The sequence below is a fragment of the Syzygium oleosum genome, unplaced genomic scaffold (genome assembly GCF_021117445.2).
Source record: "Syzygium oleosum isolate NSW1041296 unplaced genomic scaffold, Sole_v2.1 Sole_v2.27, whole genome shotgun sequence".
Lineage (NCBI taxonomy): Eukaryota > Viridiplantae > Streptophyta > Magnoliopsida > Myrtales > Myrtaceae > Syzygium > Syzygium oleosum.
Genome location: NW_026607511.1, coordinates 2,116,375 through 2,141,415, shown reverse-complemented (window position 1 = coordinate 2,141,415; position 25,041 = coordinate 2,116,375). Strand labels below are relative to the sequence as shown.

At 42.6% G+C, this 25,041-nt stretch overlaps 4 protein-coding genes and 1 long non-coding RNA gene across 5 annotated transcripts; 3 read left to right on the top strand and 2 right to left on the bottom strand.

Annotated features, from left to right (window-relative positions):
• Nucleotides 1–1,840: 1,840 nt before the first annotated feature.
• LOC115667521 (calmodulin-like) lies at nucleotides 1,841–2,435 on the bottom strand. Its single transcript, XM_030589087.1, has 3 exons — nucleotides 2,360–2,435; nucleotides 2,184–2,236; nucleotides 1,841–2,053 (listed from the first exon to the last, which is right to left on the bottom strand). The coding sequence occupies exons 1-3, from the start codon at nucleotides 2,433–2,435 to the stop codon at nucleotides 1,841–1,843; spliced, it is 342 nt and encodes a 113-aa protein (XP_030444947.1).
• An 11,048-nt stretch (nucleotides 2,436–13,483) lies between these two features.
• LOC130135055 (vegetative cell wall protein gp1-like) lies at nucleotides 13,484–14,026 on the top strand. Its single transcript, XM_056303296.1, has 2 exons — nucleotides 13,484–13,793; nucleotides 13,992–14,026. Exons 1-2 carry the CDS (start codon nucleotides 13,484–13,486, stop codon nucleotides 14,024–14,026), a joined length of 345 nt encoding a protein of 114 aa, XP_056159271.1.
• A 2,161-nt stretch (nucleotides 14,027–16,187) lies between these two features.
• LOC130135054 (vegetative cell wall protein gp1-like) lies at nucleotides 16,188–16,721 on the top strand. The gene is made up of 2 exons (XM_056303295.1): nucleotides 16,188–16,520; nucleotides 16,683–16,721. The coding sequence occupies exons 1-2, from the start codon at nucleotides 16,188–16,190 to the stop codon at nucleotides 16,719–16,721; spliced, it is 372 nt and encodes a 123-aa protein (XP_056159270.1).
• A 1,982-nt stretch (nucleotides 16,722–18,703) lies between these two features.
• On the bottom strand, nucleotides 18,704–20,224 carry LOC115669347 (uncharacterized). Its single transcript, XR_008814597.1, has 3 exons — nucleotides 20,150–20,224; nucleotides 19,935–20,044; nucleotides 18,704–19,091 (listed from the first exon to the last, which is right to left on the bottom strand). It is a non-coding gene; the product is annotated as an uncharacterized LOC115669347 (long non-coding RNA).
• A 3,522-nt stretch (nucleotides 20,225–23,746) lies between these two features.
• LOC130135053 (vegetative cell wall protein gp1-like) lies at nucleotides 23,747–24,659 on the top strand. Its single transcript, XM_056303294.1, has 2 exons — nucleotides 23,747–24,498; nucleotides 24,593–24,659. Exons 1-2 carry the CDS (start codon nucleotides 23,747–23,749, stop codon nucleotides 24,657–24,659), a joined length of 819 nt encoding a protein of 272 aa, XP_056159269.1.
• Nucleotides 24,660–25,041: the final 382 nt, after the last annotated feature.

Here is a 25,041-nt window from a genome sequence, read left to right as displayed (position 1 = left end):
ACTTGCGAGTGGATGTGAGTGAAAAAATACATCCATATAAACTGCCGATATGATAATACGTAGCCACCGAATATTTTTTCCACTCTTGAATTAACTGAATGATAGAATTGAACATTTTTATGTTTACATTAAATATTTACTAATAATTCATAAATCACGTTGAACAAATTAAAAGTTCATGGATAATATTGCACGTTCGATCAAAGTTCAAAAATTATTTGTGTCATTTTCCCAAAACTTTATATAACATTTCGAAGAAATTACACCGCACTCTCGAAATTTTAAGTTGAACCGTGTTTTTTTTTTAATCGAAAAGATGAACCATGTCATGTTGGCTCTTAAACTTTTGACCGTTACACAAAATCAACCTCGGTCTTAAAAGATCTCCATAGATAGCCGCGAGAACCAACGCAAAAGTGAATAATTTCTTTATTATAATATGCAAAACGATAAATAATTTTAGATTAAAACGGCTAATTATAATCAAAGAAAAACTAAAAAAGAAGCAAAAATCCTTTTACTGTTATTAATGTTTGTGCCGATATTTGTAGTAGTTTAGTTGATTTATTATTTCCTTATAATTTAGTTTCCTCTCAATTTTCTGTATTGATTTTCATTTTTTACGGTAATTAAGGGTAAAAGAACGATTTCCTACACAAAATGATATGAAAATATACTTTCACCACTTGAAAATCACATGCATTGCTCATATTGACGTGTTTTTAACTCTCGAAATACAATTAACTAGTATCACAACTGATAATGATCCTTCCAAATAAGATGACTTATCCTTTTTTAAGGGATAATCGCAACAGAAGTCCACACTACAAAATTACATTTGAAATCCTAAAACTTTTAAAAAGTGCAATAAAGTCTCACAACTTATCAAATTAGTGATTTCAAATCTATCTGTTAAATTTGTTCACTTTGATTAACGGAATTGTTTTTTAATTTTTCGAAAGGAGAGGGGCTGTATCAACCACATCAGCCATTTTAGAAAAAAAATTAAAAGAAGTTATAAAGAAAAACATAAAGGAGGCGAGCGTGGCCATGGCGAAAAGGAAAACTGAAAGGAGGCGCACGTCAAATAAAAAGGTGCTCGCGGCCATGGCTGCTCCAGCTTCATAGAGCTTGACTATGGCCCCCGACTAGATCTGTTAAAATGGTTCATGGGCTTATTTCTTAACCCATATTTAATAAGTTGGGTTGTTAAACGAGCTAATTATATTTTGGAAATGGATCATGAATGGGTTGAGAATGAAGCTCAACATATTATAGGTATTAAATGGGTTTACAACTTTCTTAGACCCAACCCACCTCTATGACTCTCTTTTCACTTTCTCTAGCCCTCATTTGATCTTGCGATCACTCAATCCATGCTCTTACCTGAATTTGCTCACGGGTTTTTTTAGATTTTGTTAAATATAGGAATGTTTTTTAAATATGAGTTGGGTCGGGTATGAGTCACTAGATTTATATTACGTGAAAATTAATCAAAAATGAATTAAATGAGTCAATTTGGATCGGATCATTTTCGACCCGATCTGACCTGACTCATTGGTTTGACGGTTCAACTCCCCACCATGGCTGCTTGAGTTTCGTCAAGCTCAACTGTGGCCACTCCGACTTCTAAGCTTATAGTCCCTCCAGCTAGGGGTGTCAAAACCAAACACGATACCCGAATCGAAACACGAACCAACTCGACCCGAACACGAAATTTTCTTATTAGGTCGGATTAGATCTTAATTTGTTTGGGTAACAATAAAAAGAATTTGGTATTATTTGGATCTATTGGGCTTGGGTACCCAAGCCCAACCCAAACAATAACCAAAACCCTCGATCACTTCAAATGCACTTCGTCCACCTCGACCGCCTCCTCCTCGCCCCCGACTCCCCCGTCCCCCGCGCCTCCGGCCTCCGCCCCCTCCCCGACTGCCACCCCTTCCTCGGCTCCCCCGAGCCCCTCGTCGTCCGCCTCTCCCCCTCCCGCCGCGACTTTGTCATCCAGCTCGCCTCCTCCGATTCCGACCTCTCCGCAGACCCCATCGCCGCCCTACCGCGAGAACGCACGCCATCTCCACCGCACTCAGAAGAGAATCGCAAAAACTCAAAAAGGCCTACCGAGTCAAAAGCCGGAGGAAGCGAGCGACCGGCGAGGACCAAATCCAACACTCAAAACCTACAGGCGACGCGAGCGAGCGGCGGACACCGCCGTCGCCGGCGGACGCGCGGCCCCCTACGCGTGCGGACACATACAGAAGCATACGTACAGATCATGGAGAGCGAGAGAAACCACGCGCGAGATAGAGAGAGAGAGAGACGGGGAGAGGGGAGGGAGGGGGGAGGAAGGGAAGCGAACCATCGCCGTCCTTGTCGAACAAGCTGAAGGCCTCCTTGAACTCGGAGATCTGGTCGTCGGTGAGCTGATCCGCCATCTCAAAACCTTCCTCCCTCCCTCCTCCTCCTCCTTCCAAAATGCGAACAGCGAACGGAGATTGCGAAACAGAGGAGAGAGAAAGAGAGCGCTAGAGAGAGAGAGAGAGGGTGGGAAGAGCTTTCGTGAATCTTACGAAGAAGACGAGGCTGAAGGCGACGCCTGCGGCGGCGGTGGTGGCGGGCTCGTCGACGACGCGGAGTCCTCCTGCTGCGGCAGCAACGATGCTGGGACGACGGGCGCAGAAGGCGGCGATGCCGCGGCGGCGGTTGAATCGCTTATGTTGGGGCGGTGATGCACGGGGTGCTGCAGGGAAGATGATGAATTCGGGATCCGCAACAATGGCCTCTCTCTCTCTATCTCTATCTCTGAATTCATTGTTTGAAACACAAAACCCACCCCGACCCGCCCCGCATGACCCGGCCCGATCGTGTAGCTTTATCTTGTTCGGGTCTTGTCTCGGGTCGGGTCGAACACATATGTCCAATATTTGGGTCGGGTCGGGTATCATGAAAACCCGACCCTACCCGACCCATTGACACCCCTACCTCCAGCTTCCAAACTTCTTCAAGCTCATGGATATGGTTGCCTCCAAATCCCATGTCTCTCCTCTTCGTCGCAACCATGGTAAGCCTTTCTCTTCCATTCGTCTATATATGTTTGCATGGAGTCGATGCTCTCGGCAACTTGTTTGCAGCTGATGAATAAAAAAAGAGAATGCATTACCAAAAAAATAATAAATAGAGAATGAACGAAGAAGATGAACACTAAGGGTGTGTTTGTTTAAAGAAAAGTGTTTTCGAGAATCCGTTTTTCGGGTTTTCACCCGTTTGGTTCGCTGAAATTGATAAGTCAACCGAAAACACTTTCCGGTCAAAGAGAACGTTCTTGTATAAAATTAAGGCTGCGTTTGTTTCCGGAAAAATATTTTTCCGGAAAATATTTTCCGCGTTTTCCGGTGTTCGGGGGCGGAAAATGTTTTCCGTGGGAAAACATTTTCCTTCCCCACCCCCAAATCCTTCATTGTTTTGAGGAAAATGATTTCCTCTTTTCACAAAGAGGAAATCATTTTCCCCCAAAGTGAAGGCAAAATTTCCCATGGGAGGGAAAATGTTTTCCGTGGGAGAGGAAGTGGATCACCGGTCACCGCCACCGGCCGCCGCCGCCGACCGCCGCCGGTCGCCGGCCGCCCGGTCGCCGCCAGCCGGGATCGGCGGTCGCCGAACACCAGAAAATATTTTCCAAAACTTTTTCAAATTTTAGCCGAACACCAGAAAATTGTGATCTAGGAAAACATTTTTCAGGAAAATGACTTCCGGGAAAATATTTTCCAAAAGGAGAATATTTTTCGGCAAACGAACGGAGCCTAAGAAAGTGAATTTCCTAATCTAAGAAAGTGAAAACACTTTCAGGATTTGCTCATATTGAATTTGTTACTATTTTATTCTTTTCTTTTCTTTCTTTTTCTTTTTCCTTCTTCCTCCCTCCGCCAGTCGCTGGCCTCGGCGACAGGCCACAAGCGCGGGTTGGCGAAACAAATGCATTTTGAAATTATTTTTCAAACGAGATCCAAACACTAGAAAACTTTTTGGATCACGTATCACCAGATAAAGGAAAACTAACCATTTTTCCTGAAAATTAATTTTTTGGAAAATATTTTTCAAAAACGTTGCGTTTTCCGTGAAACAAACGCACCCTGAATTGGTTTCCCTTGCCCACAAAAAATTGCAACAACAAATAATTAGTTCTATTTAACGTAAAGAGAAGATGAACTTTTCAAAAGAATTAGTTTTATTTAACGTTCTGAAGAACATGAACAGTGATTATTTCGTGAAGGTCTAACTATTGAATAATCATTTTCGTGCAAAAAAAAACTATTGAATAATCATTATTAATGATTCAAATTGATTTAGTCGATGAAGTGAAGAAGATACACAGTAAAACTCCTCCATTTTTTATGAACTAATTGTTTTTTCTTTTTTATAGTTTTTTGTCCTTTTTTCTTTATTATAATTTTTTTTTCTGAAGTGGTGCTTGACGGACACCACATTAGTATCACATGTTTTAAGAAATTAGTAAAAAAGTCGCGTCAATATTTTTCGTTAATCAGTTAGAATCAATTGACTGAGCGATTTAATTATACTAATTTTTCATATTTTAAAATTTGATCGCACTTTCTAAATATTTTGAAATTTAATTGCACTTTGAATAAATTTTAGGATTACTAATACATTTTTTTATTCTGTGATATCACTTACCTCACCTCAATATATTTGACATAAGAACTTCCATTGCTGCGTTTTCCTACACGCCAAACTTCCTCGGGCATTGTAATTTGTGACAGACGATGGCTTGAAGACGTAAGAAAGACGAAAGAGGAAGAGCAAAGAGCAGACGCATCGTCACTTTCATCTCTGCTTTACCTTTCCACCTTTTTTTATTATTATTATTTTTCTTTGAAAACCAAAGTAAATGTTGTCCGTACAAGATCCTCTCTACTGAAGATTGGAATCATTATGCTCGTTTGGGAAATTAGAGAAAGGGGAGAAATTTTGAAAATCTCACCTTCTCTTGATCTCACAAAGCTTTCAAATTTTTCCTTATTTTTCATGCAAATTTTCATTTTCACTATGTCGACTGCTCACACCTCCCACTCGCATTGCTCGTACGGTCGAATAGTACAATTTAGTTGCACACTGTAAGAGCTTTCCAGTGGCACACAGTTTATCAAATTAGATGACCGGATCTCTAGATATTGCGACTTTTAACCATTTCAATATAAATGAAGTCAGACAAACTAAGGCTTTGACGGATCGACATGATTCGTTAGCTTTCCAATGTCTTGAGAATCGCCTCAATCGGAGCTTTCACGAGCAAGTTATTGTGAATTTTCACAAACTATGGCAATAGAAGTGCTCCACCGGTGGCGACTATGGGGAAGTACGGAAGTTGGCTCAGATGGCTCTGGACGGAGGAGGAAGAATCTTTTAATCGAAAAGATGAACCATGTCATGTTGGCTCTTGAACTTTTGACCGTTGCACAAAATCAACCTCGGTCTTAAAAGATCTCCATAGATAGCCGCGAGAACCAATGCAAAAGTGAACAATTTCTTTATTAGAATATGCAAAACGGTAAATAATTTTAGATTGAAAGCGCTAATTATAATCGAAGAAAAGCTAAAAAAGAAGCAAAAAATCCTTTTACTGTTATCAATGTTTGTGCTGATCTTTTTAGTATTTTAGTTGATTTATTATTTCCTTATAATTTAGTTTCCTCTCATTTTTCTGTATTGGTTTTCATTTTTTACGGCAATTAACGGTAAAAGAAAGATTTCCTACACAAAATGATATGAAAATATACTTTCACCACTTGAAAATCACATGCATTGCTCGTATTGATGTGGTTTTAACTCTCAAAATACAATTAACTAGTATCACAACTGATAATGATCCTTCCAAATAAGACGACTTATCCTTTTTTAAGGGATAATCGCAACAGAAGTCCATACCACAAAATTACGGTTGAAATCCTGAAACTTTTAAAAAGTGCAATAAAGTTCCACAACTTATCAAATTAGTGATTTTAAATCTATCTATTAAATTTGTTCACTTTGATTAACGGAATTGTTTTTTTAATTTTTCGAAAGGAGAGGGGCTATATCAACCACGTCAACCATTTTAGAAAAAAAAATTAAAAGAAGTAATAAAGAAAAACATAAAGGAGGCGTGCGCGGCCATGGCAAAAAGGAAAACTGAAAGGAGGCGCACGTCAAATATAAAGGTGCTCGCGGCCATGGCTGCTCTAGCTTCATAGAGCTTGACTATGGCCCTCTACTAGATCTGTTAAAATGGTTAATGGGCATATTTCTTAACCCATATTTAATAGGCTGGATTGTTAAACGAGCTAATTATATTCTGGAAATGGGTCATGAATGGGTTGAGAATGGTGAAGCTCAAAATGTTGTGGATGTAAAATGGGTTCACAATTTTCTTAGATCCAACCCACTTCTATGGCTCTCTCTTCACTCTCTCTAGCCCTCATTCAATCTCGCGCTCACTCAATCTATGCTTTCACCTGAATTTGCGCATGAGTTTTTTTAGATTTGGTTAAATATAGAAATGTTTTAAAAATATGGATTGGATCGGCTATGAGTCACTAGATTTATATTACATGAAAATTAATCAAAAATGGGTTAAACGAGTCAATTTGGATTCGATCATTTTCGACCCAATCTGACTCGAGCCACTGGTTTGACGGATCAACTCCCCACCATGGCCGCTTGAGTTTCGTCGAGCTCAACCGTGGCCGCTCCAACTTCTAAGCTTTATAGTCGCTCCAGCTTCCAAACTTCTTCAAGCTCAAGGACATGGTTGCCTCCAAATCCCATCTGTCTCCTCTTCGTCGCAACCATGGTAAGCCTTTCTCTTCTGTTCGTCTATATATGTTTGCATGGAGTCGATGCTCTCGGCAACTTGTTTGCAGCTGATGAATAAAAAAGGAGAAAGTATTTCCAAAAAAATAATAAATAGAGAATGAACGAAGAAGATGAACACTAAGGGTGTGTTTGTTTAAAGAAAAGTGTTTTTCGAGAATCCGTTTTTCGGGCTTTCACCCGTTTGGTTCGCCGAAAATGATAAGTCAACCGAAAACACTTTCCGGTCAAAGAGAACGTTCTTGTATAAAATTAAGGCTGTGTTCGTTTCCGGAAAAATATTTTTCCGGAAAACATTTTCCGCGTTTTCCGGTGTTCGGGGGCGGAAAATGTTTTCCGTCCCCACCCCCAAATCCTTCATTGTTTTGAGGAAATCATTTTCCCCCAAAGTGAAGGCAAAATTGCCCATGGGAGGGAAAATGTTTTCCGTGGGAGAGGAAGTGGATTGCCGGTCACCGCCGCCGGCCGCCGCCGGTTGCCGGTTGCCGCCGCCGGTCACCGGACGCCGCCGGATCGGCGGTTGCCGAACACCAGAAAATATTTTCCGAAACTTTTTCAAATTTTAGCCGAACACCAGAAAATTGTGTTCCAGGAAAACATTTTTAAGAAAAATGACTTTCGGGAAAATATTTTCCAAAAGGAGAATATTTTCCGGCAAACGAACGGAGCCTAAGAAAGTGAATTTCCTAATCTAAGAAAGTGAAAACACTTTCAGGATTTGCTCATATTGAATTTGTTACTATTTTATTCTTTTCTTTTCTTTCTTTTTCTTTTTCCTTCCTCCTCCCTCCGCCAGTCGCTGGCCTCGGCGACAGGCCACAAGCGCGGGTTGGCGAAGCAAATGCATTTTGAAATTATTTTTCAAACGAGATCCAAATACTAGAAAACTTTTTGGATCACGTATCACCAGATAAAGGAAAACTAACCATTTTTCCTGAAAATTAATTTTTTTGAAAATATTTTTCAAAATCGTTGCGTTTTCCGTGAAACAAGCGCACCCTGAATTGGTTTCCCTTGCCCACAAAAAATTGCAACAACAAATAATTAGTTCTATTTAACGTAAAGAGAAGATGAACTTTTGAAAAGAATTAGTTTTATTTAACGTTCTGAAGAACATGAACAGTGATTATTTCGTGAAGGTCTAACTATTGAATAATCATTTTCGTGCAAAAAAAAAACTATTGACTAATCATTATTAATGATTCAAATTGATTTAGTCGATGAAGTGAAGAAGATACACAGTAAAACTCCTCCATTTTTTATGAACTAATTTTTTTTTTCTTTTTTATAGTTTTTTGTCCTTTTTTCTTTATTATAATTTTTTTTTCTGAAGTGGTGCTTGACGGACACCACATTAGTATCACATGTTTTAAGAAATTAGTAAAAAAGTCGCGTCAATATTTTTCGTTAGTCAGTTAAAATAAATTGATTAAGCGATTTAATTATACTAATTTTTCATATTTTAAAATTTGATCGCAGTTTCCGAATATTTTGAAATTTAATTGTACTTTTAATAAATTTTAGGATTATTAATGCATTTTTTTTTCTGTGATGTCACTTACCTCACCTCAATATATTTGACATAAGAACATCCAATGCTGCGTTTTCGTACACGCCAAACTTTCCTCGGGCATTGTAATTTGTGACAGACAAATGGCTTGAAGACGTAAGAAAGAAGAAAGAGGAAGAGCAAAGAGCAGACGCATCGTCGCTTTCATCTCTGCTTTACCTTTCTACCTTTTTATTATTATTAATATTTTTCTTTGAAAACCAAAGTAAATGTTGTTCTTAAAAGACCCTCTCTGCTGAAGATTGGAATCATTATGCTCGTTTGGGAAATTAGAGAAAGGGCAGAAATGAAAAACTTGGAGAAATTTTGAAAATCTCACCTTCTCTTGATCTCACAAAGCTTTCAAAATTTTCCTTATTTTTCATGCAAATTTTCATTTTCACTATGTCGACTGCTCACACCTCCCATCTCCCACTCGCATCGCTCGTACGGTCGAATAGTACAATTTAGTTGCACACTGTAAGAGCTTTTCAATGGCACACAATTTATCAAATTAGACGACCGGATCTCTAGATATTGCGACTTTTAACCATTTCAATATAAATGAAGTCAGACAAACTAAGGCTTTGACGGATCGACATGATTCGTTAGCTTTCCAATGTCTTGAGAATCGCCTCAATCGGAGCTTTCACGAGCAAGTTATTGTGAATTTTCACAAACGAAGGCAATAGAAGTGCTCCACCGGTGGCGACTATGGGGAAGTACGGAAGTTGGCTCAGATGGCTCTGGATGGAGGCGGAAGAATTTTTTAATCGAAAAGATGAACCATGTCATGTTGGCTCTCGAACTTTTGACCGTTGCACAAAATCAACCTCGGTCTTAAAAGATCTCCATAGATAGCCGCGAGAACCAATGCAAAAGTGAACAATTTCTTTATTATAAATATGCAAAACGATAAATAATTTTAGATTGAAAACGCTAATTATAATCGAAGAAAAGCTAAAAAAGAAGCAAAAAATCCTTTTACTGTTATCAATGATTGTGCTGATCTTTTTAGTATTTTAGCTGATTTATTATTTCCTTCTAATTTAGTTTCCTCTCAATTTTTCTCTATTGATTTTCATTTTTTTACGGCAATTAACGGTAAAAGAAAGATTTCCTACACAAAATGATATGAAAATATACTTTCACCGATGGAAAATCACATGCATTGCTCATATTGACGTGGTTTTAACTCCCAAAATACAATTAACTAGTATTACAACTGATAATGATCCTTCCAAATAAGATGACTTATCCTTTTTTAAGGGATAATTGCAACAGAAGTCCATACTACAAAATTACAGTTGAAATCCTAAAACTTTAAAAAAGTGCAATAAAGTCCTACAACTTATCAAATTAGTAATTTCAAATCTATCTATTAAATTTGTTCACTTTGATTAACGGAATTGTTTTTTGAATTTTTCAAAAGGAGAGGGGCTGTATCAACCACGTCAGCCATTTTAGAAAAAAAATTTAAAATAAGTTATAAAGAAAAGCAGAAAGGAGGCGCTCGTGGCCATGGCTGCTCCAGCTTCATAGAGCTTGACTATGGCCCCCAACTAAACCTGTTAAAATGGTTCATGGACATATTTCTTAACCTATATTTGATAGGCTGGGTTGTTAAACAAGCTAATTATATTCTAGAAATAGGTCATGAATGGGTTGAGAATGGTGAAGCTCAAAATGTTATGGGTGTTAAATAGGTTCATAATTTTCTTAGACCCAACTCACCTCTATAACTCTTTCCTCACTCTCTTTAGCCCTCATTCGATCTCGCACTCCCTCAATCCGTGCTCTTACATGAATTTGCGCATAAGTTTTTTTAGATTTTGTTAAATATATAAATATTTTAGAAATATGAGTTGGGTCGGGTATGAGTTACTAGATTTATATTACATGAAAATTAGTCAAAATGGATTAAATGAGTCAATTTGGATTCGATCATTTTTCGACCTGATCTGACCCGACCCACTGGTTTGACGGATCAACTCCCCACCATGGCCGCTTGAGTTTCGTCGAGCTCAACCGTGGCTGCTCCAACTTCTAAGCTTTATAGTCGCTCCAGCTTCCAAACTTCTTCAAGCTCATGGACATGGTTGCCTCCAAATCCCATCTGTCTCCCTCTTCGTCGCCACCATGGTAAGCCTTTCTCTTCTATTCGTCTATATGTTTCCATGGAGTCGATGATCTCGGCAACTTGTTTGCAGCTGATGAATAAAAAAAGAGAATGTATTACCAAAAAAATAAATAAATAGAGAATGAACGAAGAAGATGAACACTAAGGGTGTGTTTGTTCAAGGGAAATTGTTTTCCAGGAATCCGTTTTCCGTACTTTCATCCATTTGGTTCGCCGAAAATAATAAGTCAACCAAAAACACTTTCCGATCAAGAAAAACATTCTTGTCTAAAATTAGAAAAGTGAATTCCCTAATCTTAAAAAGTGAAAACACTTTCAGGAATTGCTCATATTGAATTGTTACTATTTTATTCTTTTCTTTTTTTTTCTTGTCTTTCTTTTTCTTTTTTCCTTCTTCCGCCCTCTGCTGGTCGTTGGCCTCGACGACAGGCACAAGCTCGGGTTGGCAAAACAAATGCATTTTGAAATCATTTTTCAAATGAGATCCAAACACCATAAAACCTTTTCAATCACATATCACCAAATAAAGGAAAACTAACAATTTTCCTAAAAGTTAATTTCTCGGAAAATATTTTTCAAAAACGTTACGTTTTCCGTGAAACAAACGCACCCTAAATTGGTTTCCCTTACCCACCAAAAATTGCAACAACAAATAATTAGTTCTATTTAACGTAAAGAGAAGATGAACTTTTAAAAAGAATTAGTTTTATTTAACGTTCTGAAGAACATGAACAGTGCTTATTTCGTGAAGGTCTAACTATTGAATAATCATTATTAATGATTCAAATTGATTTAGTCGATAAAGCGAAGAAGATATACACAGTAAGACTCCTTCGTTTTTTATGAACTAATTGTTTTTTCTTCTTTTTATAGTTTTTTGTCCTTTTTTCTTTATTATAATTTTTTTTCCTGAAATGGTGCTTGATGGACGTCACATTAGTGTCACGTGCTTTAAGAAATTAGTAAAACAGTCGCGTCGATATTTTTCGTTAATCAATTAGATAAAATTGACTGAGCGATTTAATTATACTGATTTTTCATATTTTAAAATTTGATCGCACTTTCTGAATATTTTGAAATTTAATTGCACTTTCAATAAATTTTAGGATTACTAATGCATTTTTTTATTCCTGTGACATCACTTACCTCACCTCAATATATTTTGACATAAGAACATCCATTGCTGCGTTTTCGTACACGCTAAACTTTCCTCGGGCATTGTAATTTGTGACAGACAAATGGCTTGGAGACGTAAGAAAGAAGAAAGAGGAAGAGCAAAGAGCAGACGCATCGTCGCTTTCATCTCTGCTTTACCTTTTTACCTTTTATTATTATTATTATTTTTCTTTGAAAACCAAAGTAAATGTTGTTCTTAAAAGATCCTCTCTACTAAAGATTGGAATCATTATGCTCGTTTGGGAAATTAGAGAAAGGGGAGAAATGAAAAACTTGGAGAAATTTTGGAAATCTCACATTCTCTTGATCTCACAAAGCTTCCAAATTTTTTCCTCATTTTTCATGCAAATTTTCATTCTCACCGCGTTGACCGCTCACACCTCCCATCTCCGGCCGCGTAATGCCACCACTCGCATCGCTCGTACGATCGAATAGTACAATTTAGTTGCACATTAGAAGAGCTTTCCAGTGGCAAACAATTTGGCAAAGTAGTGACCAAATCTCTAGATATTGCGATTTTTAACCAGTTCGATATAAATGAAATCAGACAAACTACAGCTTTCACGGATCGATGTGATTCACTAGCTTTCCAATGTCTTGAGAATCGACTCAATCGGAGCTTTCTCAATCAAGTTATTGTGACTTTTCACATCAATGGTCCGTTGAGCTCGATTCACAGAGACCCACAAATCCCAACACTTAATCGGAAAATTAGACTACATTTATGGAATCTTCGAATCGCTAGCTTTTCGCAAGCTTAAGAATCAATTGGATCGGACGTCAATCATACTAGTTATACTCCATCAGTATTTGATCAAATTTTATTCGAAAAAATTCCACATTTTATCCTTGTACTTACGCACTTCTTCTAATTCAATCCCGACATTTTTTATTTATCTGATCAAGTCGTTTTGCTTTAGAAAACTTTCCAGTCAAGTCCCTCCTACGTCGAATCCAGCTAGCACGGCCGTTGTACTTTCATGTAATTTCGATTCTCATTTGATGAAACTGACGTGTAATAAATTATTAATGACATGACACTCGTATATGAAAATAAAAGGGACAGATATTTATCTCGACTTTTTTTAAATTAATTATCGCATTAAACTTGTTACCCCCTAATATGGTTAATTAATTGATTAATTAAATTAATTCCCCCAAAAAAAGCGCCGCGAAACCCGCGCTTTAACGTTGCCCCAAGGAGCACGACTTCCCCCCAAACGGGCGTTGACTCCCCCCTTCCCCCCCACGAGCCACCAGATCCGCTCGATTTCTTGACCGTTGCCAAAAGGCGTGGCGCCCATCCAACGGCTCTGGATCCACGGCGCCACGTGTACGTCGGCGATGGCCCCGTCGCAGCTGTCGCCCCCACTGGCACGGCTCGAGGAGAGAGCGAAACCGCGTGATTGATTGATTGATTGGCCAACTCCGGTCAAGCAAGAGGGCAAGGCGCGATGCGATCGCCACCGTCGGATCGACCCGAGGGTTCCCCGATTATTATACTACGAATCCAACGGTCGGCTCCGACGAACAGGGGCCAGTACGGAACCCCGTCGACGCGCACAGGAAACCTTCTATAAATACCGGCGATCTCGCCTTCCCATACCGCACCAGAAACCCTCAGATCATCTCTCTCACTACAGAGCTCCCAGCTTTCTCTCTCTAAGAAGCTCTTCTACACACTGTCTCTCTCTTTCTCTAGCTCTTCTTCCATGGCTGGCTCGAGCTCGAGCTCGCTGTTTCTGGCGGCAATGGCGGTCCTCCTCGTCGGCCTGGCGGTGGCGCAGGGCCCCGCCCCGTCGCCGGCCCACACCCCGTCCAAGTCCCCCCCCTCGCCGTCGCCCTCCGTGTCGCCCAAGGCGTCGCCTTCCCCGGCGACCGCGACCCCGCCGGCTTCCGCCCCGGCTCCCCACGGCCCCGCCGCCTCCCCGCCGTCGCCCCGTCGCCCCCGCCCCCGCCGCCGCCGGCCTCCGGGCCCGGGGGCCCCGCGCCGACGTCGCCCCGCCGCCGTCCATCGCGACGCCGCCGTCCGTGGCGGCCCCTCCCCAGAACAACGGGGCCGTGAGCGGCGGCAGCCTCGGCCTCGGCTTCGCCGGGTCGGTGGCGATCGGCGCCCTTGTCGCCGCCTTGGTCATATAAAGGCGGTCGCCGGATTCTTGCAGCTGCTCCTCCTCGCCGGCTACTATTTATTTCTATTTTCTTTATTTATTTATTTTGAATTTTCGTAATACTTAAATTCTTTTTTTGCGATATTTTTAGGCATAGGGAGAGAGATATGCACATTGGACATATAAGCGATCGTTACAGAGGATTGAGTATATTGTTTATGCGGAGACCGTTATTATTATTATTATTTATTTGCTAATAATATTCGTTTTTATGTATTCTCTTGGTGAATGGATATTCATTTTTTTTGTGCATATATTATTCGCGATTCTCGTTCGCCGAAACCGCGATTCGGTCTAATTGTTCCCGTGATTTCTTGAGTTTACAATAAAATAAGAAAAAATTAAAAAAAAAAAAAATTTCTATGTACTTATAAAAGGGAGGACGTCGCTAATTAATTTACCAATCTATAATTTCTAAGGGACAAAAAGTCGGTTAATAATATGTTAGTGTAGGAATAGAGCGAGAGAGCCTTGAGCGCTTGAGGATTCAATTTTTTATTCTTTTGAAAATCTTATAGCTCATTGCAAAAGTGCATAGTCCAATCGAGATTTAAAATTTATCAAATTGATGAAATCGAGTCCTTCCGTTAATCTCAAAAAAACCAAAATTTCAATTCTCCTCACAAAATGGTTAAGCCCTTTGACAAAAGAGCTTCCTCATAGGAGACAACCGCCATGGCGGCGGCAATGAGAAGAGAAGGTTCCAGTCGAAGAACGGCAGCAGCCGTGACTACTAGCGAGTAATCCGGGTTCGTGCAGGCGAATGCGAATTCGAACTCTCCGTCCTGGCCGCCCGTCTTCCTGGTCCCTTGCTCTTCCTGTTGTTGGCCTAGCTTCCTGTTCCGAAAGCATTATTGGCCTTCTTCTCTCTCGAAATTTCCTTGGCCATCTCTCTCCCAGGCCGTTGTCTTCGCGGCGAGAGACGCCGACGGTCCCCGCTCCGAACCGGCCTTCTCTCTCGAAACTACGCCGGTTTTCGCGTCGGATTTTTTGCGCATTCTCTCGGGGGGTGCGGTGGGTCGCTCGCGTCGTTGCTGAATTCAATTTGGAAATTTTGCTCACCGCTTCGTTCGATTCAATAGGGAAAAGAACTTAATGGGAATGGGGGAAAGTTTGAATGGGAATGAATAAACAAGAAAACATTTGCAAAAAAGATGATCAAAAAGCAGGTTGTTCCTTGGTAGTTGGTGGGGGAAAAGAACCAGTCACTATGAATCGGTATTATTGATTGGCTTTGTTTTGAATTTCGAATTTTTGTAATTCTTAGCTTTCTTTTTCCCTTATTTCTTTTTTTATTTTTTAAAATTTTTTTTTCGAATGTGGCGTACGATGGGCGACACATTGGCGCCGCATGCCTTAAGAAAGCATTAAGGAAAAAGCCACGTCGGTATTTCCCGTTACTCGAATTATATGGAGTTAACGGCGGGTCTTGATTGCACAAATTTGACAAGTTTTAGGACTCGATTGCACTTTTTAAAAAGCTTTCGACTCAAATTGCACTTTTGCGATAAGTTTTAAGGCTTCCGGTACATTTACCCTTTTAACTCGTAGACATAAAACAAAAATCCGTCTATTTTCGCATCAAGCTTTCGAAGGTGCTCGAGCAAACATATAAACGCCAACGGATTCAAAATTCTAATCGAGCAATCGTCCCATTTCTCTCTACATCCGATTCACATTACTCGAAAGTTTCTCCGTTCCATAAATTCAGAAATGCCGACACGAGGAACAACAGTCGATGTCATTAGAAACTGCCCCGGAACATATCATATTCGTAAAGCGGAAACATAAATGAACTCCTAGAGAGCGCGTCAAAAATATACCCGATTAATCTATGCGATTTGAATTTATTTTAGGGGCCTAACATTAGAACGTGCTGGCAAGACATGACACCCATTCTTACGAGTTACAACTGTCGCCACCACTAACCCCCCGAAACCGCGTGATTTGATTGGCCACTCGGTCAGCAAGCGCGCGATGGATCCTCCACCGTCGGATCGACCCCGAGGGGTTAATCCAACGGTCAGGCTCCGACGAGCGGAGCACCGCCCCCGGTACGGAACTCCCACCGCCGTCCGCCACCGCCCGAAGCGCAGAATTTTCTATATATACCGGCGCTCTCGCCGTCGCATACCGCACCAGAAACCCTCCGATTCTCTCTCTCACTACAGAGCTCCCAGCTTTCTCTCTCTAGGAAGCTCTTCACATATTTTCACTCTCTCTCTCTCTCTCTCTCTCTAGCTCTTCTTCCATGGCTGGCTCGAGCGCGTTGCTCTCTGTGGCGGCAATGGCGGTCCTCCTCGTCGGCCTGGCGGTGGCGCACGGCCCCGCCCCGTCGCCGGCCCACACCCCGTCCAAGTCCCCCCCCTCGCCGTCGCCCCAGGCCTCGCCCAAGGCGTCCCCGTCGCCTTCTCCGACGGCCGCGGCGACCACCCCGCCGCCGTCTCCCCACGGCCCAGCCGCCTCTCCCCCCGCCGCCCCCGTCCCCGCCGCCGTCTCCCGGGTCCGAGGCCCAAGCGCCGGTTCCTTCGCCGTCGTCGATCGCGACGCCGCCGGCCGCGGCGCCAGCTCCGGGGCACAGTGGGGCCGTGAGCGGCAGGCTCGGCTTGGGCTTCGCCGGGTCGGTGGCGATCGGCGCTCTCGTCGCCGGTCTTGTCATATAATTGGTCGCCGGATTCTTCCTGCTGCTCCTCGCCGGCTTCGATTTATTTCTTATTTCTTTTTTTTTTTAATGTGAATTTTGATAATGCTCGAATGCTTTTCTCGATATTTTTTGGCATAGAGAGATATGGACGTGGGACATATCATTACAAAGGCTTGATTATGTTGTTTATGCGGAGCTTATTATCATTTATTGCTAATAAATTTTGTTTGTTTATAAATATATCATTTCCGATTCTGATTAGCCTAAAACAAATACATTATTGACGTGCAAATCGAACTAACATTATGCCTCCTGAACGGGAAAAGAAAACAAAATTGCGATTTCGGTACAATTTTTCGCTCTCCGAACGCTGCTCTCGTCTCCGTAGAGAAATAATTTTTTCACGATTTCTTGATATTACATTAATTAATAAAATAAGAGAGGTACTTATATCTAAAGTGAAGTGAAAAAAAAAAATTCAAAGATTGAAATATATGCTTGCCAAAATGACATGGTGTGGACTGTGGATGTTGCTATTTAAATTACCAATCTATTATAATTCGTAAGGAGAAATTAAGTCGATTAATAATATGTTTGTAGGAACAGCAAGCGATGACTAGAATGATTCGAAACCTGAAAGCATTAGGACCGAAACCCAAAAGCATTGAGACCATAGTTATGTGTGATATTTTAGGCCTAAATCCTTTCAAAAGAAAAATACCAACTTTATCTCGAGTGACAATTTTAGATTGAGTTTTTTTTGGTCTTGTAAAAAATCACTGATTTTCACTTAAATCCTAAATTTGGCACAAAAAATTTGAAAATTTCATATTATGAGAGCTAGATTTTGAACTAGAGTAAAAGTTGGTTATTTTTATTAAGACAAAAATCAGAATTGTCACTCAAAGTAAATTTTGTGTGTTTTTTCCGATTTTTTATGCATTGCATCTTTTAATTTTACAAGTACTTTCACCAAAAAAGAGAGGAAAAGAATAGAAAAGAAAATCTTCATTCCATTTTGAAAATCCCACTTCGGCTGATGTACGTCATCTTTGGCTTTTTATTTGTTTTGTTTTTTCCTCACCACTTCAGTCCGTACACCAACCAGGCGACAGGCGTGTCTCCTAAGTACATAAGAGTAGAATTACGATTTCAACCTACATAGTCCAAAGTTTTTTATTCGCGAAAGTTTCACTTAACGGGGATATAAGGTTCATTCATTTTGCATCAAGCTTTCGCAAACATGTGAGAACGAATTCGAAATTGTAACCGAGCATCCTCTTTTGGTTTCTATGATCGGTTTATGACTCGAGATTTTCTCCGGCACTTTGCTAATCGAGGCCAAAATTTCGAAAATTAGAAAATGCCCGGCATGTATTGTATCGGTAAAGCGAAAACATAAATGAACTCGTAGAGTGCGAAAAATGTATTTGAATTTACTCGCACTATTGAAATAAGGGAAAAAACCACCAAAAGCCCCAAACTTTGCCATCTGTGACACATTTACCCCGAACTTTTTTTTGTGACACCAAAAATCCCGAACTTTACCTTTTGTGACACATTTACCCCAATGTATTTAGTCCATGAGCATTTTCGTCTTTTTGTATTTTCTTTTTTTTTCTTTTTTTTTTTCCTTCCGTGAGGGGGCCTCGCCGGCGACGGCGAGGGCGGCCCTCGCCACGGCGCTACGGCGAGGGTCGACCTCGCCAGACAGCGAGGGCCGCCCTCGCCGGATCTGGCGAGGGTCGCCCCTCGCTCGACGCGGCGAGGCCCCCTCGCCGGATCCGGCGAGGGGGGCGCGGCGAGGCCCCTCGCCGGAAGGAAAAAAAGGAAAAAAAGAAAAAGCAAAAAGATGAAAATGCCCATGGACTAAATAATTGGGGTAAATGTGTCACAAAAAGCAAAATTCGGGGTTTTTGGTGTCACAAAAAAAAATTTAGGGTAAATGTGTCAAGTGGTAAAGTTTGGGGTTTTTGGTGGTTTTTCCCTTGAAATAAAGAACATGCTACAATGATTCTTGCAACATAAAATTTATTTTCTTGTCTTTTTGTTAAAACCCCTTCACTTTAGTCTACTAATAGTGAGTTAAATTTATAAGAAAATTTAAAACCCCACGATGCCTTTATTTAAAAATATATAAATTAGAACGACCTCATCAATAAACAAGAAAAAAAATAAACATGGATTAACTGCTCATGTCACCTCAAAAGATGCTAGCACGGTATGATTCACAAGAACACACCCAAAAACCTGCATTTTGCACATACAAGTTCTTCCCCTACACCTAGCCATAGTTTGCTAAAAATGGAATGACCCGGAAAGACGGTTAAGCGCTCAATTCGGTCCCCATCCCCACCTCGACAGCGTTCGGGGGTCCATCCCGATTTCTCGAAAACACACAGGTGTCATACCGGAAAAATGTGCCGAATTAGACTTCGTTCCTGTTAGTACTTTCACTAATGAAGAGAGGAATCGACCGATCCCCCAAGATTTGGAGGATATTCCATTCGGCTTCTTCCCGAAGGAGATCATTCACCTACCCTCCACCTGTAATGTGAAAAGAGAGAGACAATGCGCAAAGAGGAGCTTGAGCAAAATATTCGGCAGTGTTTACACCAAAAAGTGAAAAAAAATCATGGAAATAGGCATCGGGAGCTTTGGCGTCGGTAACTTACCGATAGTTCGCAACTTACCGATAGTGGGTGAGCAGAGGATCGGCATCAGCAACTTACCGATAGTTAGATGTCAATAACAAAACTGCTTATGGATAAGGGTGGTTATTTGAACGTGGAGAATGCCTAGAAAATAGGAAGATAATAACCAAGCTACTTTTTATTTAAAATTTAAAAGTTGTAAACGCTTGTACGAGATTATAAATCAAAAAAATCAACAGAACTCACGTTCTTTATCAGTTTATCTTTCTTTTATCTTTACATTTCCTGCACTCGTACCTTTACATTTGGCCAATGCCATTATTTTCCTGCAATTTACAAGCTTTAATTCTTTAGGAGTAGTTCTAATTCTCATATTCACGTCGCCGAGTCGTCCTCCGATATGAATCTTCATCCTTGGTGCATTGTCGTCGAGTCAAATCCTGGCGTAGTACCGCCGCTCTTTCAAGCTTCGTCCTCGAGTCAAATTCCGTCGAAGTTTGTTTCGATAGTACTTCCTAAACTTTTCCGTCGAGTCAAACTCCGGTTTGGTTTAGGTTTGTACAATTCTACGTTGATTTTTATGATCGCTTGGATATTTCCTGTCAAATCACCACAGAACCCGTCCTTCGATTAAAAGCCGAAGATCCATTTTCGGTGTTTGTTTCCTTACGGATTAAATTACGGAGAAACAGGCAGCCAGATGAATGTAGAGGTAGACGAGCGTGTAATACCGTACCTATGAGTTACTAATCATCCTCCAGATATTTGTGCATGTGTCAAAGGCAGTCATCTTTGTCGAGTCGAACTCAAATCTATCCACCACCCTTTTCTCCCGGTCAACAATATCTGCGGTTATTGAGATTCAAGGAGCAATTGATCTGGGGACAACCGTGAAACTCTAGTCAGTGCCACTGCATTGGAGTACATGAACAAGAAAAATTGAAAGGATACATCCTGAAATTTTGGAGCCGTCACCCAAGTTGGGGATGATATTAGTCACAGAAGCATACATCGAAAGGCTCATCCTGTGAAATCAGGTAAAAGTAGAGGATATTAATTTTGGATTAACACGAGAGAATCTTATTGTGCGTGTACATCGAGCATGAGACCGCAAAAGAGCACAAATGGGAAGAAGGCTATGTTGAATGAGTCATGCTGTACGATCAATTTAAAAGAAAGCAAAATAGCTTTGAGCCTCACATCATGCAAATTTCATTGCCTATTCCTGCACAAGAATGCACAAAGACAAGCTCAAACCAACGTAAGCACTCATGCACATGGCACGCACATCCTTAGAGTGCACAAGAACGAAGGATTTAAGGATATGATCAGATAAAACATATATACTAGAAACAAGAAAACATGTACACTTGATGCATTGGCCACAAATGTGGGTCATATTCATTCTGGCTCGTTCTTAAGCTACACTTCAGGGTTCAAAACACATTTGGACTAACAATCATGAAACTTTCACAATGTCGTTCAAATTATGATAAGGTAGCAGCTTAAAAAGAGATTATTTTCTGGACCTACATGGCTTGGACAGCATGTTCTTACTTCTTAGCTACTGCTCATTGCGCTTTCCCTTCTTTCTTGCATTTTAGGGGGTTAAGTCGTTGAAAGAATAGTATTTAGGCTTCAGCGCTTGGAGGACCAGATGTATACAACTCCTAAAGCAAAGGAGCATGCTGTTTCGAAATAAGAAGACAGGCTGCAACATCCGAACAAGCAATCTTACTCTGCAAGAAACTATCCTCCATTTTGACTACTTACAACTAGAGGTGACCATAAGATTGGTAGATCAATGCTAGCTAGTTTGTTGATTTTGGGGAAGCAGTAGGTACTAGCAGATGGTTTGATACTGAAAAGCACCAGTAGATAAATATTATAGACGTACCCATGCTGGCAAGCGAGCAAGCATGAGAGAGAGAGAGAGAGAGAGAGAGAGAGAGAGAGAGAGAGAGAGAATTACATATTGGGGTTTTATGGAGGGGAAGGAATAGGAGATTTACTTTTTAAGAGTGGAATATTAATTAGACTTCTCTATGTGCGAATTAATGCTGAAGATCGGGTAAAGCACACTTCTCATTGATGCTTGTATAAAAATCTGCAGCCCCTTACACCCCTCTTCAATGGTAATAGAGTTATAGCAAAAAGGACACAGGAGACAATTTTCCAGTAAGCTCAAATATTGGACTACGAACAAGGAAAACGCACGCAAGCTGCCAACTACATCCTAATAATGCACAAATGTGTAGGACTCAGCCAATGCCACTAACCTCATCCTAACCCGTCATTTAACAGAGATCAGCTTTAGTAGCACAAACATGATTGGGCTGTCTAGCATTTTAAACTTCTTGTGTTAATCACATGAATGTCTCTTTGCCCATTTTAAACTTCATCATGTCTCTTTGCCATGGTTCACTAATGCATTAAATGACTATTAGACTTTTGAGCTCATTTCATGATGGCATTTGTCTTTTCTTCATAGCTTTACCTCCTCTGCAAGTATTGGCCCTCAATAAATGGAGACGTCCTCACGTGAGGAAGCCCTTCTCTCATGCCCACACACATACACACACGCCCACCACAACACTCACCGACCATCCTTCTTCCTCTTGCTTTGTTTGGCCAACTATGAAGCCACATTAGAAATCTGCCCGAGACCTCATTTTTCCCATACTCAAGCCTTTTCATGCTCAAACCACACGTCACTTGCCTTCTTTCTTCTCACGTATTCTCACGTGTTCTAATGTTACATTGAATAAGTGAATTCCCTAATATCGGAAAAGAAAATTGCGATGCGTTGTAATATGATTTGCTTGGACCGTTTCTCTGTTATTTGATCGATTATAGCTTGTTCTTTCTTTGGCCAGTGATGTTTCCGCTTGACAATTATGTTTGATGTTCTTTTGTTGTTTCGTAGCATGAATCTTGTTATTGATTTGCCATCGATGTCGGTATAGTAAGAGTCAATTTATGTTAACGGCGATTGTTTCGTCCTCGCTTGATATTAGTGTTTTCACTTATTGAGTCTTCTTGACTCACTTCCCGTTGTTTTCTATTTTCAGGTCCGTAAGATGACGTCTCCCCCGACCCAGTTTGGTAACCTCGTGGACATGAGAGTCGAGCTACTCACGGTAATAGATACCCGAGAAGGTCGCGCCTATCGTTGAATCACGACGTATGTTATGGTAGATGAAGGCCATGAGGACTTGGTTCCTCACCCGTACGTGACATGGTATCGCCTCGCGAACGAAGATTGGGTTGGACCCCTATGTGGGTTTAATAGGCCGTTTGGCAGAACAGGCGGACCGACTCCAGGGCAGGCCATGGGCGAGGCGTGAGACGGTCGGACGGACAGGGAGCGGGAAGCCGTAGTGGACTTAGGGACCCCAAGCCAAAGTTTTGTTTGTCCGATAGTTGGCTTGTTTTTCGGAATCGCCCTTGAAATGGGCATGCAAAATATATGTGTGCGGTTTGCATGGCCCGATAGTAAAGCCTGTGAAGATAAGCACGTACCATGTAAATACAACATGCGATGCTTGCTCATATTACTCATGTTGTTTTGTTTGTTTCTATTTGCTTCTGCTTACGCATTAATTAAAATGAACGGGACGCACTAATTTATTTCCGCGAGTCACGAGTCCGAACGGGTCGGGATTGATTAATAAGCATCAATCTTGATTCCGGGTCGGGACGTGACACCGACCTTCTCTGTCGAATCTTTGCCGGTTTCGCCTCGGATGTTTTGCGCATTCTCTCGGGGAGGCGCGGTGGGTCGCGGGTCGCTTGCATCGTCGCTAAATTCAATTCGGAAATTTTTTCTCACTGACTTTGTTCAATCCAATAGGAAAAGAACTTAATGGGAACGGGAGAAGTTTGAATGGGAATGAGCACTTGATCCTCGGTAGTATTGATTGGCTTCATTTTGAATTTTGAATTTATGTAATTCTTAGCTTTCTTTTTCCTATTTTTTATAAATTTTTTCTTCTTTTTAAATTTGCAAAAAAATGATCAAAAGCAGCTTGATCCTCGATGTCGGTAGAAACGCCCCGGAAGTTTCCGGGCCGGAACATATCGTATCGGTAAAGCGGAAACATAGATGATGAACTCCAGAACCGCGTCAAAAACATACCCAATCAGGATGCTACAGAGTTGTACCCGATCACAACTGTCGCCGCTACTAAACCACCCCCCGCCAAAACCCGCGTGATTTGATTGGCCAGTCGGCCAGCAAGCGCGCGAAGAATCATCCACCGTCGGATCGACCCCGAGGGGTGAATCCAACGGTCAGGCTCCGACGAGCAGAGCACCCACCCCCAGTTCGGAAGTCCCGGCACCATCCGGCCGCCACCGCCCGAAGCGCCAAAAACCTTCTTTAAATAGCGCCGCGCTCGCTGTTGCCATCGCATATCGCACCAGAAACCCTCAGATTCTCTCTCTCTCACTAGAGCTCCCAGCTTTCTCTCTCTAGGAAGCTCTTCACACACTCTCTCTAGGTCTTCTTCCATGGCTGGCTCGAGCTCGCTGCGCTCTCTGGCGGCAATGGCGGTCCTCCTCGTCGGCCTGGCGGCGGCGCAGGGCCCCGCCCCGTCGTCGGGCCACACCCCGTCCAAGTCCCCCCCCTCGCCGTCCCCCACACCTCCCCGTCGCCTTCTCCAATTGCGACTACCATTCCCCAAGTACTGGCCCCGTCTCCGCCGCCCCACACCGCTTCCCCCGTCAGCCCCGCCCCCCCGGTCACCCCCGCCCCCCACCGCCTCCCCTGTCAGGCCCGCCCCCCACCGCCCCCGCTTCCCGAGCTCGGGCCCCCGCGCCGCCTTCTCCGACCACCCCGCCGGCTTCCGCCCCGTCTCCCCACGGCCCCGCCGCCTCTCCCCCGCCGCCCCCGTCCCCGCCGCCGTCTCCCGAGCCCGGGGCCCACGCGCCGGTACCTCCGCCGTTGTCGATCGCGAGGCTGCCGGCCGGGGAGCCAGCTCCGGGGCACGGCGGGGCCTGAGCGGCAGGCTGGCGCCTCCCGCGCCCGGGCCTCCCGCGCCGTCGCCCTCCGTCTCGCCCAAGGCGTCCCCGTCGCCTTCTTCGACCACCCCGCCGGCTTCCGGCCCGTCACCCCACGGCCCTGTCGCCTCTCCCCCGCCGCCCCCGTCCGTCGCCGCCGTCTCCCGCGCCCGGGGCCACCGCGCCGGTACCTTTGCCGTTGCCGATCGCGACGCCTGCCGGGGAGGCGGCTCCCGGGCACAGCGGCAGGCTCGGCTTCGGCTTTTCCGGGTCGGTGGCGATCGGTGCCCTCGTCACCGGTCTGGTCATATAAGCGATCGCCGGATTGTTGCTGCTACTCCTCGCCGGCTACTGTTTATTTCTTTTTCTTTTTTTTAATGGGAATTTGCATAGATGCTCAAATGCTTTTCTAGATAGTTTTTTTGACAATCCGGCGAGGAGCAGCAGATATGGCGACTGAGAGAAGATGGAGGTGTCGACCCAGATATGGCGACAGGACCTCCTCTTGAGAGTCCTCACTTCTTCAAGATCATTCTCTCCGACACCCTCGAATCTGGGAAGCTCGCCCTGATAATCTGTTCGTCACACCGAGGCCTCTGAATGCAGCTTTGGTGGACGTGTTTTTGGCAAAGTTTTTGGTTGGAGTGTTCGTAGGGGGTTGTGTTCGAAGTATGAGTGTTCTTCAAGTACATGTTTGGTTGGAGTGTGCGTTGATGATTAGGTCAAAAAGCAGGGAAAACAAGCTGATACCGCGTAGCTCCGAGCTCAACTCGATGCGAACTCCATGTTGTTTTTAGAGTATAGTTTTCCACTGTGGTTGATATTATTGCTGCTATATATGT